The 20786-nt window shown below is 40.1% G+C and overlaps 1 protein-coding gene across 1 annotated transcript; it reads left to right on the top strand.

Moving 5' to 3' along the window:
* The first annotated feature begins 840 nt into the window (after positions 1 to 840).
* Positions 841 to 18853, top strand: LOC139721127 (uncharacterized). Its single transcript, XM_071632456.1, has 6 exons — positions 841 to 2272; positions 2660 to 3070; positions 3590 to 3654; positions 12948 to 13148; positions 13779 to 13881; positions 18567 to 18853. The coding sequence occupies exons 1-6, from the start codon at positions 841 to 843 to the stop codon at positions 18851 to 18853; spliced, it is 2499 nt and encodes an 832-aa protein (XP_071488557.1).
* Positions 18854 to 20786: the final 1933 nt, after the last annotated feature.

Genomic DNA, 20786 nt, shown 5'->3' with positions numbered 1-20786 from the left:
CATAGATGTCTAATAAATTTTGTGTGCAGATTGGCCTGATTCCATGACTTAGGTTCGATGAACGTAAACTTCAACGTAACGTAATGTAACTTAAGCTCCAACATGCCAGTTGCACTGTTCATTTATGATAAACCTTTTCTCGTTTTCTTCCACAAGAATGCCACTACGTGTATTTCTATTGCTATCAGATCTTCATCAGTTTTAGTCAACTCTGTGCCAAAGTCAAATTCGTTGACACTCAAGAAAAAGCTTTGACTTACAATGCATTCTTATATTTCAGGAGTATTTCTGTATGACAAGGATCTCGGATTCATTGAGTATCGTTTGAAGACCTTGAGGAGCTATGACACCGCTCATCACCTCAGGCAGAGAGAGAAAGAGTAGTTGCAGCTCCCACCAAGCCCCTGACCGAGCACAATTGAGTATATGAATATAAGAACGACCCAAGTCCATGGAAGACCATTTCGAGTAAACTAAAAAAAACTTCATATCTTTTTTGTTTGTCCAATAATATTCTATTTAACTGTGATGGGAATGTAATAGCGCCACCTTGTGTCAGAAGTATAAAGTGTTCAGCAATAAACCACAATACAGTGCAGTCTATAACCCGGCACCAAGGTGTACACTCGTAGTGTCAATCCGAGTGAAGATATCACAAATATGGCGACGAGGTCGGGATGAGCGGAATCCCAAGCTTGTTTTTCGAGTAGATTATGATGTCTACCGTCCCACTGAGATGTTTTTGAGGACTATTAGTGGAGTTTAAGCTTAAATTTCCGACTGATTATTTTTGGATTCAACACGTACCGTTGGTGAGACTGTCAAGAATAGGAATCCAAGATGGCGGCGCCCAGTGGCTACATTGGACGACTGGGTGAGTTCCAACAAAGTCGTGAGACTTTTAGTGCCTATGTGGAACGTTTGGAGTTATTTTTTGCCGCAAACAATATAGTAGAGATAGATGCTACTGATGAAGAGTCTGTGCGTAAAAACTGTGAAATTCAGACCAAAATGAGGGCAATTTTTCTCACTGAAGTTGGCCCTGCAGTGTATGAAACTGTCAAAAATCTCCTGGCACCGGGAAAGCCAAAAGACACATCACTCCAAGTGATACTGAATAAACTAAGGGATCATTTTGACCCTAAACCGCTGGAGATTGCGGAAAGCTACCGTTTTGGCACTAGATGTCAACTGCCAGAAGAGGACATCGCGAATTTCGTGGTGGCATTGAAGAAATTATCAATCCACTGTAATTTTGGAGATTTCCAAGATCGTGCTTTGAGAGATCGGTTTGTGTGCGGTCTTCGGAGTGAGAGGATACGCAGCAAGTTGATGACAATGTCCAATCTTACTTTTGATGTGGCATGTAGCACTGCAATCCAGATGGATTTGGCTGAAAAAGGGTCTAAGGCAGTGCGCCCGTCAGCCTCAGCGCAGCACCAGTCATCAGGGGAAGTTCACAAGATGTACCATCCCGCCCAAAAGACAAATAAAGCGAAGTCACCCAAGTCAAGCACAGGGACAAGTAACCATGGTAACAGGACAGGGAAGCCTTGTTACCGATGCTCAGGACAGCACTCGCCAATGAACTGCCCATTTAAGAATGCAGAGTGCTATTCGTGCAAGAAGAAAGGGCATATCGCCAGCGCTTGTCGACACAAAAACAAGCCTACTTCAAAGCAGACCAGATCTTCAGGATCCACAAGCGGACATCGTAAATCACTACATACCCTCGAGCAGGAACCTACCACTGAGGAGGACGAACTTGCTATATACACGATATATAGTAATTCAACAGCTACCGGTAAACCAGCCAGAGCACAAAACGGATCATTTTCAGTTTGTGTGGAGCTAGGAGGAGCCCCTGTAACAATGGAAATCGATACCGGAGCATCAGTGAGTGTGATACCAGAAGCAGTGTACATGGAAAAGCTGAAGCAGATTCCTTTAGACGCGAAGCGAATCGAGTTGCGCAGCTACTCTGGAGAGAAAATCCCAGTGTTGGGTAGCGTTCAGGTCCCAGTCACATATAAGGGGCAACAGGCAGATTTGCCGTTGGTGGTCGTCAAGGGAGATAAGCCAGCATTGTTGGGTAGAAATTGGCTACAAACCTTGAAGCTCAACTGGAGTGACATCTTCCATGTTCGCGTAAACTTCAAGTGTGCGGAGGACGTGATCAAACAGCATCCTAAAGTGTTCAGCGCCCAAGGAGAACAAATCACAGGTCACAATGCGAAAGTTCGTGTGAAGCCGGACGCTAGTCCCGTACATTGTAAAGCTCGTGCTGTGCCGTATGCACTCAAAGAAAAAGTAGAAAAAGAACTGAAAAGACTTGAGTCTGAAAACATTATCAGCAAGGTAGACAATAGTGAATGGGCAACACCCATTGTAGTAGTACCTAAGTCAGACGGAAGTGTCAGAATCTGTGGTGATTATAAGGTCACCATAAACCAGGTACTGGAAGGTAACATGCCAGACACACTACCCACTGCAGAAGATCTGTTTAGTACCCTCACAGGCGGGCAGGTCTTTACCAAAATGGACTTGACAAATGCCTATTTACAGTTAGGTGTAGATGATGAATCAAAGTCTAAACTGACAATCAATACACATTTGGGTCTATTTGAATTTAATAGGCTTCCTTTTGGCATATCCACAGCTCCTGGAATTTTCCAAGGGGTCATGACAGAAATCCTTGAAGGGATTGAGGGTGTGGTATGTTACCTCGATGATATCTTGGTCTCAGCTCCAGATAAGAGCACACATGATGAGAAACTGCTAGAGGTACTGAAACGCCTCGAGAAACACAATGTTCGTGTCAAACCACAGAAGTGTGAGTTTTTCAAGGACTCAGTAGAGTACTTAGGACACAGAGTTGACAAGGATGGCTTGCACCCCATGAAGTGTAAGGTGGATGCCATCAAGAACGCGCCCACCCCCAGGAACATCTCTGAGCTCAGATCATTTTTGGGACTCGTGCAGTACTATGGGAAGTTCATGCAAAATTTGGCTACCATATTGCACCCTCTAAATGAGCTCCTGAAGAATGATGTACCCTGGAGGTGGACACGTGAGTGTGAAGAAGCGTTCAAACTGTGCAAATCTCAGTTGGCAGAGAGTACCATGCTTGTACACTATGATGTAAACAAACCAGTGAAGTTGCAGAGTGATGCCTCACCATATGGTGTAGGGGCTGTGATTTCACATGTGTTAGAAAATGGGGAAGAGAGACCCATAGCCTTCGCATCCCGAACACTCAGTACCAGTGAAAGAAACTATGCGCAGATTGAGCGTGAAGCGCTTGCTTTGATTTTTGGTGTTCGCAGGTTTCACAAATACCTCTATGGCAGACGGTTTGTAATTGAAACAGACCATAAACCATTGACAGCCATTCTAAATCCAACTGCGCATGTTCCAACACTGGCTGCAGCTAGGATGCAAAGGTGGGCCCTCATACTGTCAGCATATCAATATGACATTCAATACAGAAGGTCAGCGGAGCACGGTAACGCTGATGCAATGTCTAGGTTACCCCTGGCATCAGAAGTGACTCCAAACCCAGAGGACTTGTTCTATTTCTCCTATGTAGATGAGTTGCCAGTCACAGCAGATGACATTAGGAAGGCAACCCAAACAGACAAAGTGTTGTCAAAGGTGAAGGAGTACGTACAAAATGGATGGCCAAACCACATGTCAAACACTGAACTCAAACCATTCTTTGTACGGAGAAATGAACTCTCAATAGATCAAGGTTGTGTGATGTGGGGATCTAGGGTGATAATCCCTGAGAAGTACAGAGACAAACTGTTAGGAGATCTGCATGATCAGCACATGGGTATGTGCCTGACCAAGAGCTTGGCGAGAAGCTATTTGTGGTGGCCAGGTCTTGATAAGGACATTGAACATATAGTAGAACAGTGTAGTACGTGTCAAGTAGTAGGAAAACAACCCCCAAAGGTACCATTGCAGCCATGGAAATGGCCGAGTAGAGTGTGGCAGAGGCTACACATAGACTATGCAGAGATAGAGAAGCAAAACTTGTTGATTGTGATAGATAGTCACTCCAAGTGGGTTGAGGTGTTTCCGATGAACAAAACAACCTCAAGCAAAACAATAGACGTTTTGCGGGGATTGTTCGCATCCTACGGTTTCCCTGAAGAAATCGTGTCTGACAACGGACCCCAATTCTGTTCAGAAGACTTTACCCAGTTTTTGAAAAACAATGGTGTAAAGCACACTAGGGTACCCCCGTACCATCCAGCTTCAAACGGAGCAGCTGAGCGCACAGTGCAAATTGTGAAACGCGCGCTAGTGAAGCAAATGCTTGACCAAAATCCAAAGAAAAGACAGTTATCACTGTCACACAAATTAGCCAATTTTTTGATAACATACAGAAACACACCTCATACCACTACGGGGCAGACACCAGCAGAACTGTTCCTGAAAAGAAAACCAAACACAAGGTTCACACTGCTCAAACCAAACTTGGCTAAAACTGTAGAGGAAAAACAAGAAAAACAAAAGGAAAATCATGACAGAGGTAGAGTGAAAGAAAGATGTGTGGAGGTAAACCAAAAAGTTAAGGTGAAAAACCAGCATCAAAAGTGGGTGAAATGGTCACCAGGAAGGGTTGTGAGAAAATGTGGGCCAAGAACCTACATGGTCAAGATGTTCGGTAGTGGGAAAGTGAAAATGGTACACATTGATCACATGATGACAATGAAAATGGCTGAGTTAGGAACAGAGGAGAAACCAGATGAATCAGAAAATGTGACTATGACTGAAACACATGCACAAATGCATGAAAATGAAGTACATGAACGTACAAATGATAGTGAGGGATTGAACCAACATGTAAATGGAAGTTCAAATGTGAGTAGCAGTCAAACTGCTGGACTAGAGACTAGTGAAACAGATGTAGGTCAGAGACTGACCCCACCGCAATCAGAGGTAGGTGGGTCAGCCACGTTTGGACAAGGAAGGTATCCAGTCAGGAAAAGAAAACCTGTGGTCAAATTTGATGCATAAACAGAAATGCCAAAATTGTAGTTTATGCATTGTTTGTTTTTGTTTTAATGTTATATTGCTAAATTTGCAGATGGAGTAATGCAAAATACAGCAATAACAAAAGTGTTGCACAAATAATCTGTTCATACAGTGGGCTCTTGTAATAACAAACTCATTGGGCCCATTACAAATATTGTGTTTGTCAGTGTTTCCCTTATAATGAGAGTACACTGTATATGTTGCAAAATTTTGGCATACAAAAGAAAAAAAAAAAAGGAATTTGAAACAGTTTGCAAAAAGGCATACATGTATCTAATTTTAAGTTGATTTTTTATTATTATAAAAAAAATGTAGCACTAATGCAATGAAAGTTGAACATACAGGTAATTATAGATTATACCTGAAATGTTTTTGTTAACATTCAATTTTTGTACATGCATACATGTACATTCCTGCAAACTTACAGCTGTTTATAATCTGTAGTTTAAGTTTTAAATGTTGATGAAAAAAAAAAAAACAACAACTGGAATTTATATTTAAATAATGCCAGATAAATGTTTCATGAAACTGAGTGTTTTATGTACACCGGAAGTTGAGTTTAAAGTGGCATTGATAATATGTATAACAGATTTGAAAACTTATAAATATAAGTGTATATTGTACATGCGGGTCACAGGAGATGTACTACTTTATTAAGAAGTCACATGACAAGCATGTACTTATCATATTTTGAGGATGTATTTGATTGAGATTGAAGGCATCACAGATTTTGATGATATTCTAAACTCACATTATAACTGGTATTACTTTGGTTACTCATTTACTATTTTAAGGTGACATGATATTTGATTGTATAATGATAGACACACACACACAAATGAGTGAAAATGACTATAGGACACATTTTGAACAAAAGCACAGTTGTAAACATTTTCTATGTGAAAGAAATGTTTTATTTAGAAAGGAAAAGTGATCCTTTATGGAGTTAACATTTTGATATTATGCATTGCATGGGTAACAAAGTTATATGACAAGGCAAAAAAAAAAAAAAAAATGCATAAGCCTGCATTACAGTTATTTTAGCCTTTTATATATATTATATTGTACCCACACATGTATTCACATGTATGTAAACAGAACTTTTTTATTAAGAAGGGAGGAGTTGTAATAGCGCCACCTTGTGTCAGAAGTATGAAGTGTTCAGCAATAAACCACAATACAGTGCAGTCTATAACCCGGCACCAAGGTGTACACTCGTAGTGTCAATCCGAGTGAAGATATCACAGGGAAGGCAACATTGTATATACAAATTAGAACATATATTATTATGACAATTAACATTAACACTAATTGTGGAGAGGCCATTTTGTGTGATGGACTTGGGTCGTTCTTTGATTCATATGGACTTGGGTCGTTCTTTGATTCATATACATGATATTCTGCTATAGAGATGAGAGAAGGACGAGAGAGGGCGCTATAATATGAATGTAAGAATGACCCAAGTCCTTCATTCTTACATTCATATAAGATTTAACTCATTTATTTCAGGCACTTCCGGGGGTAATTAGGATTTATCATTTATACACAAGATGAGTCCATGCATAAGCTACAATTTCCCATGTCAAACTGAATTTGGCAAAAAATTGGACTTGGGTCGTTCTTATATTCATATACTCAATTCCAACGTTAGATTAGAAGCCCAACGAGAAGAGACAGCTACCATCTGTGTATAGGCCTAAATAACCCTTGCTTTTTCCTCTTTTGAGATACAGTATAGGCCTATGCTCCTCTGACGTTGGAACTTACATTCTTGTTGAAGATTCAGCCTCATCTGGCTCAGCGGTGGTTTATCATGAAGCTGTGAATACCAGGATGTACTGCAGCACTTCAACACTAAAAGTAGTTCGGTAATTTGCAGGCTTACATCCCGTCTGCCTTTTTTTTTTACTTCAAATTATGATCTCTTATGACCAAAAAGAAAATGCTTATACAACTCTGGAATCAAACCCCTTCCCCATTAATACCCCGCTAAAATCTCCATCTTCACCGTTGAATGATGTGACTGATTCCATGTTTCCATGTATTTGCATAATAAACTTACTTTTAAGCACGGTTTGCCCCCTCCTTTTTTATAATGATAATGCGTTCATTTCATTTATATATATTAAAAAAAGAGCAACGATTTTACTCTAACAAATACGGACTTTTGGTATGAAACGTATGAACAAAAACAAAGAGTGATCATCATATCTTATTTGACTGTTCTATATTTGTCATGTAAAATAGAATAAGGATATGTAATTTAAGTACACCTGTGCCTTGAAATGAGGCAAACTATTGTCTCAATTTAATGGTATTCACTTCCTGCTAATAATGCGCTTGTTGGGCCTATAACAGGTAGCCTCGCGATAATTTTCAACATGCTAGGGACACTTTTATAAAGTAGATGATATACTGCATTATGAGAAATGAACAGACAGAAACAGAAATAGAGACAAGGACAGAGACAGAGACAAAGACAGACACGCCCATGTTCACATTGACGGGAACGTGACTTGGATAATAACAACAAACACATTGGATTGAAACACACGCGCAAGGGGTGGTGGAAAACAGCCAGTAGACCAAAATGTCCATGATATTATGAACTCGTACTCATCTTGCACAAATGATATCAACATTCTACAGTCAATATTACTATCTAAACTGTCACGTTTAAGGCAATTTGATAGTGTGTGTGTGTGTATACATGTAATATATATATATATATATATATATATATATGCATATACAGGGTGTCTCAAATTAAACTAACACTCTGCCGAATAAGAAATATATAATTCAGGGGGAAAAGTTTATAATGTATGGATAGCTTATGGACTCAACTTTCATACGACACCAAAAAGTCTACAAATCATGCATGCTTGAATGAGCACTGCTCATTTTTATAAAGGGTATGAAAATTAGGCTGCGCAGGAATTAGTCTTTTAAATTTGCGACAGGTGAGTGCGTTGGAGCTTACAAAAATGAAGTTGATATGATAAATTTATAATCAATTGCGATCAGTTTGGGTTTGCTGAGTGCATTTTATGGTTTATTAAACCAAACTTTTATGCAGGAGTAAACCGCAGTTGCATTTATTTTATTGTAGCATTGCAAATTTCCCTGGTAGACTCAGTGGTGTGTTCATGTGAGTCAGGATGAGGTGATAATGTACAAAACCTCCACCCCATATTGAACATCTCATTGATTTACTTAATGCCCAGGTAGGGATTATGTAACATTGAATAGTCAATTATGGATTGTCAAAAAAAAAATTGTCAAATATGTCAGTTATTTATACTCAAGCCAATGGGTAAACCTGAATAATAAGTAGCCAGTAGCTGTGACATTCCTTTTTCTACAAAATGTATTTGAATAATGAATTTACACAATCCCCATCTGGTTATTAAGTAAATCAATGAGCTATTCTACTAATCTGAAAATAACTGCTATGTGGGGCGAAGGTTTTCATTCATGTCACAGATTTAAAAAATAAGAGTGTTTAACATGAAAATTGCAACACGTACCATCACCTCATCCTTAAGCGGGGTTCCAACTATCACGATTGGCGCCTCGATTGAAATCGTAGTCTTAATCGTGAAGCAATCGTGGTGATTTTATCAGATCGTATTAGATTGTATCAGATCTTGAGGTCAATCGTGGCAATTGCGTTAATCGTAGAAAATTTTTGGACGATTCAAACATTTTCTACGATTAACACGATTAATTTTTGATCATGATCATCGCATCAGATTGTCTTAGATCGTACCAAAACGCAGCATATCTTATCTAATCGTTCTTCTTAATCGTGTTGATCGGGTTCGACTTTTTCACTCTCCTGCTTATATTGCACATTATTTTGTCCTTATTTTAATCGCAAATCGTATATATACACTGCTGAAACATCCACCACCCCACAAAGTAACTTTTGTGACTTTTCAAAATTGACCATTGTCGTGAATGTAAGACCTTACATTCACGACAATGGTCAATTTTCAAAAGTCACAAAAGTTACTTTGTGGGGTGGTGGATGTGGGTGGTGGATGACTCGTGCATGACTTCATGACATGACAAGAACACTGTCATTGTTTTTCACATAGAAGTTAGTGAATAAGTGTAGCAATACCCCTGCGAAATAATTTTGCTTAAGACTCTTTTTTTAAAGTGACGTAGGAGAATTACCTTCTGTTGTGTGTATATGTAGGTTTTGTTAGAAACTGTTAAATAAAACTATAAATCAAGCCAAACAAATCAAACTTTCATTACCCTATGAGATGAGATAACGACATTTTGAAATAAAAATGCATATGAAACATACTATGCGAATATGAAATCAAACACACAAGCAATGCTATCAGTTCGGCCAACTTTCTTATATTGAGCGTATAACACATAATCTTATCGTATTCAAAAAGATCCCATCCTCTTTTTTAGCTTCAATTTCATATTTTCTTCATGTATTTCAAAGAAATGTGAAAACATATGTCTTGATCTTTTTTTCTGGAGAAGATGGGGCAATGATCTGATCTTGTGCATTTTTTTTTTGGGGGGGGGGATGAGCACATCGACTCAATACTCTATCAATTTCTTTATGGTTAAATTAGAGGAGGGACTACCTGAGGTAGTGGCTGGCCTAGGTGATGCTTTCTATCTGATGATAACGTAATCGTCATTAGCAATACTGCAAAGGTCACGTTCTCATCATCCTCAACCCGTCAACCTTTGCCATCATCAATGGTTGTGGATAGTAGTCCTAATCACTCTGCAGAAGTTGAGGAAACAATGAAATCCATTCGGGTCCAATCGCACCTTAAATGGGGGTCGCTTGTGATCCCGATCGTTAAAGATATCGTATCTTATCTCAACAGCCCGCACTGGTTCGCGGTATTCGTATTGGAACGTATCAGAATGTAGTTGCACGCACCAAATCGGGGATCCCGATGGTAATGATAGTAGTAGATCGGAACCAATCATGGACTCAATCGGGACAATCCTTTCGGATCGTATTTGAACGGGAGACCAGATCGTGAGAGATCGTATTGCTTGAAATAGACCAATCGTGACCATATCGCAACCAAGCTAATCAACACGTGTTGACTCGCATAACCTCGTTTCCAAACGTAAAATTTCAGACGAGTTTAACGAAACTTCCACGATCAGTTACAAATGTCCAATCTTGGCGTTCGTAATAGATTGTACGATAGTGGGAACCCCGCTTTACTCACATGAACACACCACTGAGTCTACCAGGGAAATTTGCAATGCTACAATAAAATGAATGCAACTGCGGTTTACTCATGCATAAAAGTTTAGTTTAATAATAAACCATAAAATTCACTCAGAAAATCCAAACTGATCGCAATTAATCATAAATTTATCATATCAACTTTATTTTTGTAAGCTCCAACGGACTCATCTGTCACAAATTTAAAAGGCTAATTCCTGCGCAGCCTAATTTTCATACCCTTTACAAAAGTGAGCAGTGCTCATTCAACCATGAATTATTTGTAGACTTCTTGGTGTCATATGAAAGTTGAGTCCATAAGCTATCCAAACATATAAATCTTCTCCCCGAGAATAACATGTTTCTTATTTGGCAGCCAATTCAAAAGTGTGTAGTTGTTGTTTTTTTAGACACCCTGTATATATATATATATATATATATATCTGCATACATATATATTGTAACGAAATTCGGTGGAACCGATTCGATTTAACCGTTTCGATTATAATTTGTTATGATCGATTGTGCCTATAGCATAGAAAGGGGGCACTATCGGAACGTTGGGCAAATGCTGTAATGTGGTAGTGCATTATTATGAGTTTTAACATTTATTATTAAATATGTGGTTACTTGTTTGTCATGGGCAAGTTTGGATTATTTTAATACCAACTCCGGTTTAGACCGATGATACATGCCGAATTATAGTAACCATGTACAAGAAATACTGCTAAAATGTATAATCGTCGTATGAATTTGATAACCACGCCAACATTTGAAATAATTTGAACGACTACTGCGGGTATTTTCCGCGTCGCTCACGGCCGTGCGGGATTGCCTCGACCCTTTATCCGCGATAGGAGGGGAGGCATGTAATCTGGCCGTTGTGTGACATAGTCCGCAACAAGTAGCCCGTGTATGTTAATGTCAAATGTGTTGTTCATGTTCACTTCTACATGTAACAAACTGTACATGTCTTCTTGAATTGCTGTCTTCACTGTGTCTTCTTGAGGGATCTACCACAATACAACAAGCTTGCAGAGTGGTGGTACATGTTCCTGAGTTGGAGCACCGTTCTTGAGAAGACCAACTAGCAAGTCATTGGATTTCGGGTATAATGGTAATGTGACTTGTCGCATAGTCCGTGCCCAATCCAAGTTCCAGTCGTCGCCGTTGGATTTCGGGAGAAGTGGTAATGTGACTTTGTCGCATATGCCCTGTGCCCAATCCAAGTTCCAGTCGTCGCCTGAGGAAGTTGGAAAAGTTGGTAACGGTGCGATATAGCACTTTACCCCGTGCTCATCAACGATACCTGTGCCACCATATGGTTGTGAAAGGTGTTCCACGTTAGCGTGACTGAGTTGGTAGCAAAAGTTGGTAACAAAAGTTGGTAACAAAAGTTGGTAGCAGAAGTTGGTAGCTGATGTTGGTAACAAAATTAGGTGTACCAATTTAACACCATCTACAAGTGACGCTTGGGACTGACATACTTTAAGTGATGCTGAACTTGGTATGTGTGCCGCTTGTGTTGGTGAGCTGCTTCTGACACAACATATCACATGGTAGCGTACAGACTAGTAGTTTTAATAATTTAAAGGGATCGTTGTAAACTGCAACAAAACGAACCCCGCCTACTCGGCCATCCTGACACGGCTCGCGGAGGCATTTGTACAGACAGTCAAATACACTCTCTTAATTCACGACGAGAAGGCGAGTTCATCACACATGGTGTCAGGAGTGGGATCCCTATTTGTAACTTGTATGAATAAATGTAGTTAACTGTGTTTTCACTATGGCACGCGAAACGCCATTGTTGGAGTTGTCACTTTTGCTTGAGAGCAAGATTAGCGAAATCGACGACTTGATTGCTCAGGTGTCAGAGTCGGTTCGCAAACAAACTGGAGTAGCACCAACTTTAGTACCTAACTCACGCTGCTCACCGATGACATTTGGAGGGCGCCGTAACCAGTCGTCACTGCCACCCTCACCAGTGGTGTCACCTCAGCTGTTTGGAGATGCGAATGAACAGGTGGAGTTGTCAGCTCCGCCATCGGCAAAGCTACTATCTCAGCAGCATCAAGCTCCAATGCAGCAGTCGCATTCATCTCGTACAAGTGACCAGTGTGTTACATTTGGAGGACAACCAGATGTAATGCCACACCAGTTTGTCCCGAACCAGCAACGTCGAATAGAGCTCTGGGACCAGAGACGTCATTATGATGTTCAGGGCAACGGAACTAGCAAACCGGCTGTCATACCAGACAGATATGATGGCAAAGGACCTGTGCTGGATTATCTTTGTCATTTCGAAGCTTGCGCTGGAGTTAACCGCTGGACGGAAGTGGAGGCTCTCCAGTACCTGGCTGCCAGCTTGAAAGGAGCTGCTGTCAAAGTACCAGCACAGCAGATGAGACGTCGGTTGACGTACCAAGAACTTGTGAACCGTCTCAAGCACCGCTTTGGACCTATTTCGCATTCAGAAGTATTCCTGGCAGAACTGCGTACCAGGCGACGCAGACCGAAGGAAAGTTTGCAGGAGCTAGGACAGAGCATTCGCGAGCTTACATCCATGGCATATCCTGAATTCGAGGAAGCGGGCCAAGATAAATTGGCTCGAGGTCATTTTCTCGATGCAATAGTTGACCGGGATATCCGAATCGGCCTCTTCCGGGCTCAGCCTCGTACGTTCGATGAGGCAATCCAAGCTGCTCTCAACACAGAAGCATTCTTGCGGATGGAGAGTGACCGTCGACAGTATAACCGGGTCTTGTTGTCACAGGACGCACAACAAGATAACGTAGTAGATGTGAAGGATGAAGACACTGCTGATACATCCATGGGGGTGTCTGAAAATAGCACCACTCTCATGATCGAAGCAGTCAGCGATCTAATAAAGAAGAGGGAGAAGGAGCAGCCAGCGCCAGTGCCGAGAAACGACTTGGCATTAAAGACTGAGACACTCCCTACAAACGAACAGAAGGATAGTCAGCCTTCTGACAACAAGGAGGACACATCCAAGGAGGGTACGAATCCTCCAGACGACGGGTGCACACCAGCCAGAGAGGCATCCGAACCAGAGACGTCTCAACCGCCACTACCTAGTTCCGCAGCTTCACTTCTGTCATCCACGTTCCAGAAAGGATTGTACGTGAATTTGAACGTGAATGGGCAGGAGGTGATGTTTCTGGTAGACAGTGGTGCATCGCAGTCATATGTCTCAGAAGGAATGTACCTGCGAATGAGACCTGAGCGAAAGCCATCGCTTGAACCAGTGACAAGCATCGTTCGTCAAGCAGATGGATCTCGGTTGAAAACAAAGGGACATGCAACCATGGAACTTCAGCTAGGCTCCTGCTTGTGCCATGTTGACTTGGTAGTAGCTGACATAAGAGCTGAGGGCATCCTCGGTCTGGATCTCCTGATTGGTCTGCAAACCACGCTCGACTTCCAGAACATGCAGCTGCATACTCCATGGGTATTTCTCCCATGTATAAACAATGAGAAACAGATATGTGCAGCAACGACAGCACCGATGTTGGAAAAAGGGACAGCGTCAGCCAACCTTACCAGCCTTGCTGAGGACGACACGGAGACCACGCCTCTCGACGAAGGTATAACTCAGAATTGTGTGCCGCCCCATCTGGATGACTTCTGTCAATGTAGTTTGACAGGGACTCCTCTAGAAAGCAATTCATCGGCATACCAGCTTCTGAGAGACGACTCAGCGGTGTTCTCTACAGGCCAAGCAGAGCTACAAAGGAAGGCTACACTTCAAAAGTGCGTCAATGTCAGCAGAGCAGCACCAGTACGAGTGTGTGACGACTCTTCCTCACCTGCACGCTATTCTCGGTCACCGGGAAGGCCACCTGATTATCTACCCCGATCGAGGAGCCGATCTCCGTTGAGGCGCGTCCGTTCTTCTCGTCATACATCTGATTCATTCTGGCACACCATGCCAGGGTAAAATGTGACATCCCTCGTGTCGACCTGTCTGCTGCAAGGGAGCAGCCAGGTCAGGAAATCAAACGAAGAGACTGTTAAACTCTTAAAAGATGAGATTGTGACGAACAATTAGTCTATATGACAGTTGGACAGCTTTGAACTAAAGACTGTAATTGTCTCATAACGTTGTTATGGACTGTACGTAGAGTTTTGTAAAGGAGCAAAACGTTCAATAATGTTTGTAGTACTACATTTTTGTTGTCATTTTTTGCTCTCTTATGTTCGGCTCCAGGGACGAAGCCTGCATGGGGAGGGAAGCCATGTAACGAAATTCGGTGGAACCGATTCGATTTAACCGTTTCGATTATAATTTGTTATGATCAATTGTGCCTATAGCATAGAAAGGGGGCACTATCGGAACGTTGGGCAAATGCTGTAATGTGGTAGTGCATTATTATGAGTTTTAACATTTATTATTAAATATGTGGTTACTTGTTTGTCATGGGCAAGTTTGGATTATTTTAATACCAACTCCGGTTTAGACCGATGATACATGCCGAATTATAGTAACCATGTGCAAGAAATACTGCTAAAATGTATAATCGTCGTACGAATTTGATAACCACGCCGACATTTGAAATAATTTGAACGACTACTGCGGGTATTTTCCGCGTCGCTCACGGCCGTGCGGGATTGCCTCCTTTATCCGCGATAGGAGGGGAGGCATATAAACTGGCCGTTGTGTGACATAGTCCGCAACAAGTAGCCCGTGTATGTTAATGTCAAATGTGTTGTTCATGTTCACTTCTACATGAATAAACTGTACATGTCTTCTTGAATTGCTGTCTTCACTGTGTCTTCTTGAGGGATCTACCACAATACAACAAGCTTGCAGAGTGGTGGTACATGTTTCTGAGTTGGAGCACCGTTCTTGAGAAGACCAACTAGCAAGTCATTGGATTTCGGGTATAATGGTAATGTGACTTGTCGCATAGTCCGTGCCCAATCCAAGTTCCAGTCGTCGCCGTTGGATTTCGGGAGAAGTGGTAATGTGACTTGTCGCATATGCCCTGTGCCCAATCCAAGTTCCAGTCGTCGCCTGAGGAAGTTGGAAAAGTTGGTAACGGTGCGATATAGCACTTTACCCCGTGCTCATCAACGATACCTGTGCCACCATTATGGTTGTGAAAGGTGTTCCACGTTAGCGTGACTGAGTTGGTAGCAAAAGTTGGTAACAAAAGTTGGTAACAAAAGTTGGTAGCAGAAGTTGGTAGCTGATGTTGGTAACAAAATTAGGTGTACCAATTTAACACCATCTACAAGTGACGCTTGGGACTGACATACTTTAAGTGATGCTGAACTTGGTATGTGTGCCGCTTGTGTTGGTGAGCTGCTTCTGACACAACATATCACATGGTAGCGTACAGACTAGTAGTTTTGATAATTTAAAGGGATCGTTGTAAACTGCAACAAAACGAACCCCGCCTACTCGGCCATCCTGAAACGGCTCGCGGAGGCATTTGTACAGACAGTCAAATACACTCTCTTAATTCACGACGAGAAGGCGAGTTCGTCACAATATATATATACACACATATATAATATTCTGTGATAGGGTTCCATGCTCAGTGTTAGTAAATTAGTAATTATATACGGTATCTTACAAGTGAAATGAATCTCAATATGAATGTGAGTTTGTATGCCAACCGAATGCTTTGCTCATTTTAAATGTAAAAACTTCCTCGGCCTGTGAGTACCCACCTGAATTAGGAATACTCATGGAAATACATGTCAGGATTGCCTTTGGCCACTAAAGTGATACAAAATCTGTACAGTTTCAATTTAGAATTTATCGTTCTTTTCATCATTCGAGATTAAAATCATGCACCAGTATGTAAATGCAAATGAAGGGTTTGTTTGCAAAAACCGATAAGTCCATTTTTTAAGATTTTGAAGTACGATCTCTGTCATAAAGTACAAAATAACACCTTTCAAATGATATATTGGTCACTACATATAAAGGTATATTTTTGAAGTTGTGGTCAAAAGAAGCAAAAATTTTCTTATTATTGTCTTTATTTTTCTTGACCTTTAATTGCAAATATCTCCATTTGGCAAATATGGGCTTATCGGTTTTTGCAAACAAACTCTTCAAATATATCCGTCATTGAACCTTGAACTACGTCCATTATGAAACGACGCCCACTCTGTCAACAGTATGTTAAGTGTATACTACATGATCTGCGAAATAGGGATAAGTCAACACATTTAGCAGGCTGACGGCTGCTGCGCTACAGCAATACTTCCTTAAACAAATTCTACAAAAAGAATCCCCTTTGTCTCAAATTGATTGATTGGAGTTGATAAGATGTTGTAGATGTTATTTTGCGTGACTGCTAAGAAGGCATTGTATGCTTATAAGCACGCAACCGCGTGCCATCAGCCTTCAGTCCCCTCCCAAGAAATAATCATTATGGATGAGGATAAAGTTAGTACCTTGCCAGGGGTACATACTACAGCCAGGGACTCGAACCATTCACGTCATGATTGATTTGTTTTCATGAAAACCAGCAGTTAATAAGGTTACACAGGCCTACCTTGCTTGGGATTTGCTCGACTGTTACCTCATTTAGAGAAATGTGGTAAAAAGGATTGCACAGGTTTTCCTGAGGTTGGGATTAAAACGTGTCCTCACTCTAATTTCTACCAAATATATCAATCTTTGACTGCCTAGTTGCGATGGATAGAAAATACGGCCCCGTGCTACTACTAACATTGGCTGCTTTCATGTGTGGCCTAGCTGTAGAAGGTAAGTGTATCTCTTCACTCGTTATAACTTGGCGTTCAATGTTAGGTAATGCGAAGCTAACAGTGTCGCTGAAAGGTGTGTTTGTATAAAACAACAGAGCCAACTCGACTGCCATGAAATATTAACAGTAATTATACATGTTTGATTGGTCACGCAGAGAGTGACACTGTGGCATTACATTCGATAGTGTTTGACTTGCTAAATTAATGTCCAATGATACAAACTTCATGAAATGTTTATTGTCACAAGCGTCATATAAGACTATTGTATATAAGACAAATGTTGATAGAGGTATATTTTTATAAAGGAAGTGCCATTCGGACACCAGCTTTACATTTCATGAAAAAAATAACTATATGAACAGTGTTTCACTATTCACGAGGTAATAAAGAGTAGATCGGGCTTAATGAAAGATAAAAGGAAAATCTACTAAATTCAATTAAAGAAAATATCTTGTGATATTCAGCCAAACTTCAACTTCAACTTCAACTTTATTTCCATTTCCATTGAATAAACAGGGAAAATTATATACAATACATTTACAGAACATATTTGTAACAATTTCAAAGACAACGTACATGTGGTCACGAGTAACAGAAATTCCTTTCTCAGGTATATACATATACATAATTACATAATACAAGGATTAGAATGGAAATGGAGGGTCCCACTAAAAAGCAAAGCTTGTAGGGTATGGGACCCTCGGAAAATACATACACAAAATCAAAGAAACCAATGTCAACTGACATAAAATTAACTTAGGAAGGAAAAAAAGAAAAAAAGGGAAAAAGAAGAAAAAAGGGGAAAGTGAGACTATGGTACAACACACGCCATCGTGGAAACGAGCACACTGGACTTCATGATGTAAGTGCAATGATAAAACGCTCCCTGGGTTAATATTGCGAAGGATTGGGTGCATATACCGGTATGAATGCATACCTTATAAACTTATTTCACCTTATATATATATATATATAAACTTATTTCACCCCCCCCTTTTCCCATGTTTAATATCACAACACCATAGAAAGTAAAAACATAAAAATAGTTTTAACACTGATTGATAAATAATTGCCCTTCGTCAACATAAATTAGTTTGAGGGTACCAGCTATAACGCTAGTAAAATCATAATTATCCATTGTACGTCAACGTAGAAGAAATGCATTATAAGTGCATTATAACACATACTGGCACAGTATGCACTGCAGTGCGGATAAACAATACCGGCAGGATAGTTGTAATCTGCTATTATAGTCTCTTTTTTTTCTAGCTTATTCTTGCTTGAACGTTCCTTTAACCTGGAAGGAAACACTTCACTTGGTTTTTAACATAATCATATTTGATGCAGAATCGATCTACCACAAAAGTGGTCGAATTACAGTTTCTTAATTTCCTTAGTAACAACCCCCTAAATAAGATAGAATAGAAAAAAAACATGTGAATGAAAAGGTCAAGACAGAACCAAGGATTTCACTGTCTTGGTTAAAATATCAAAATTGCTTTTACTATATGCACAGTAAAAACCACTGCCCCAATCTTTCGAGGATGGAAAGGGAGAGACATTCGGCTGCCATGTCACTTCCAAGGGGAGGCTCAAGCTGTGATCTGGGTCAAGGAGAGTGCCTCACATCAGCAGCCGAGGGCGGCGAAGGCTGGATTCATCGATGGGAACTTTGAGAGTACTGAGAAAAGGTTCAACATGGACAAAAACTTTAGCCTAGTTATCACCGACTTGGAAGTGGCAGATGAGGGTCTCTACCTTTGCCAAGTGGTTCTGACAAATTTGGAGGATTTAGAGCTTTCGAATCTTTTGACGGTTAGCTGTAAGTGATATTTTGCTAGATCATGGCAAAGTCCGAAGACGTCTCGTTTACTTTACAAATTAGACATTGACAACTGAAACATCCTAAATAAAAAGGAACTAGCATGACTAATATTGCCACATCTACAACTACAGTGAGCAGTAAATCATTATTAAGGACCATGGTTACTGTAATTGATAGATGAAAATATTTCAATATGCTCTCAAGGAGTATGAATGATAGAAAAGAATGTGAACAGAAAAAGAAAGACTTGATACATTACATCTTTTTGCAAATATATCATTCTAATACACAAGACGTGCAGGCGAATGATTCGGTGTCAATTTTCCTTCTTTCAGGTACGTTAAAATATGGCTCGTAATTATGAAGATTCGTTATTCCGAAACACACAAATTTCTTAAACCTAAAGGTTCGTTTATCGAAATTCAAATATGAAACAATAATGCTCTTGATTGCGAAGGTTCGTTTATCTGATAATGTAATAAGGTTCGTTGAATCGAGAAATTAAAAAAAAGAAACATTATTTTTATTCCAAAATGCAATAAAGTTTTTTAGAAATGAGAATGAAATAAAGTTGTTTTTTCCGAAACTAAATGATATGTAAATCGCTCACCAATGATGTCAAAGAGGGGAAGAATGGCGTACAGAGGAGGAGGTTCAGGAATAGATACTCATTTCTCATTAATAACACAAGTACAAGGATCACAAACTATTCCAGGTCGTCAATAAGTATATGTATATCGTGTGTGTTTGTGTGTATTCATGAATACATGTCTCTGTTTGTAGATGTCTGTCTGAAAGTTCTTATTTCTGTTCGTTTTTCATTGCGTAATATCCTACCATTTTTTTACAACACCCTATTTTGTCATTTTGATAACGGTACATTTCTTTTATTTTCGGAGCTACGAATTTTGTCTAATTTTCGGATTGACGAGTCTTTGGATTACCGCGCCTTATTTTATTTTCCAGTTAACGAACGAACGAAAAAAAAATGAGAAAGAAATCAAGCAAAAAAAAAAATGCTCACTTATATCGTTGAATGAATGGAAGTATAAAGAGCCGGAATTTAAGGTACCGATGAATGATTTGTCGGTTTACAATACTGAGAGATTAAGGGCTATCATATTATACGTGGTTCATCAGCCAGAACTACGTATCTCAATCTATTTTTTTTTTCTGCGGACTGTCTAGCAGGTTACCGTGCATTCCCCTAACTATTCAGCGGATGCAGTGTCAAAACAATGAATATTTTTGATCGAGTACAACTTGTCCTTCTGTATTCATGTTTCAATCTTATTTAGCGGCACGAGAAGTACCACTACATTAAAAGCCTGGCTGCTACTTGGGTCATTGTCGATTTCATGAAGCATTGCGCTTGGATTAAGAATGATATTAGACTAGATGTGAAACTATGTCCACTCAAGACCTAGTTAAGATTACAAGGTATCTGATAATTAGGTGCTACAGTCTAGCCTCTTCTACGTCTTTCTACGTCTAGAATTCGTAGAAACGTAGGCCTAGATGTAGGGTCTAAAACGTTAGATATAGACCACTAGATCAGTTACTTCTAATCAGTATGAGATTTAGGCATAGGTTCCAATCAGTTGTCCAAAGAAGATGTAGAAGCTATTGTAGTCTAATGTTATTTGTTATCTAGACATATCAATTCTCATTTTTTATAAAAGTTACAGTTTTGAGAATAAGAAATACGATTTTCACTAGACTACGTTCTACTTTTTTCAAATTTCAAGTAGAAGTAGATAATAATGTCTACATGTAAGATTCAAATTCATGTTTCTCATTTGACGCGTTAGAGTTTGATGATCCAGACTAAACGACAGTAGGCTAGGTCGAGCTCTACACTAAATGATTTGAGTAAACCCTGCCCCAGACATTGAGTCAAGAAATCTCTATTAGGAAATTCTGTTTGTACTAAATTGT

The sequence above is a fragment of the Diadema antillarum genome, unplaced genomic scaffold (assembly GCF_040938485.1).
Source record: "Diadema antillarum isolate AM-2024a unplaced genomic scaffold, OU_Dant_1.0 scf00000139, whole genome shotgun sequence".
In the NCBI taxonomy this organism is placed as follows: domain Eukaryota; kingdom Metazoa; phylum Echinodermata; class Echinoidea; order Diadematoida; family Diadematidae; genus Diadema; species Diadema antillarum.
This window is presented reverse-complemented; position numbering and strand designations above follow the sequence as displayed.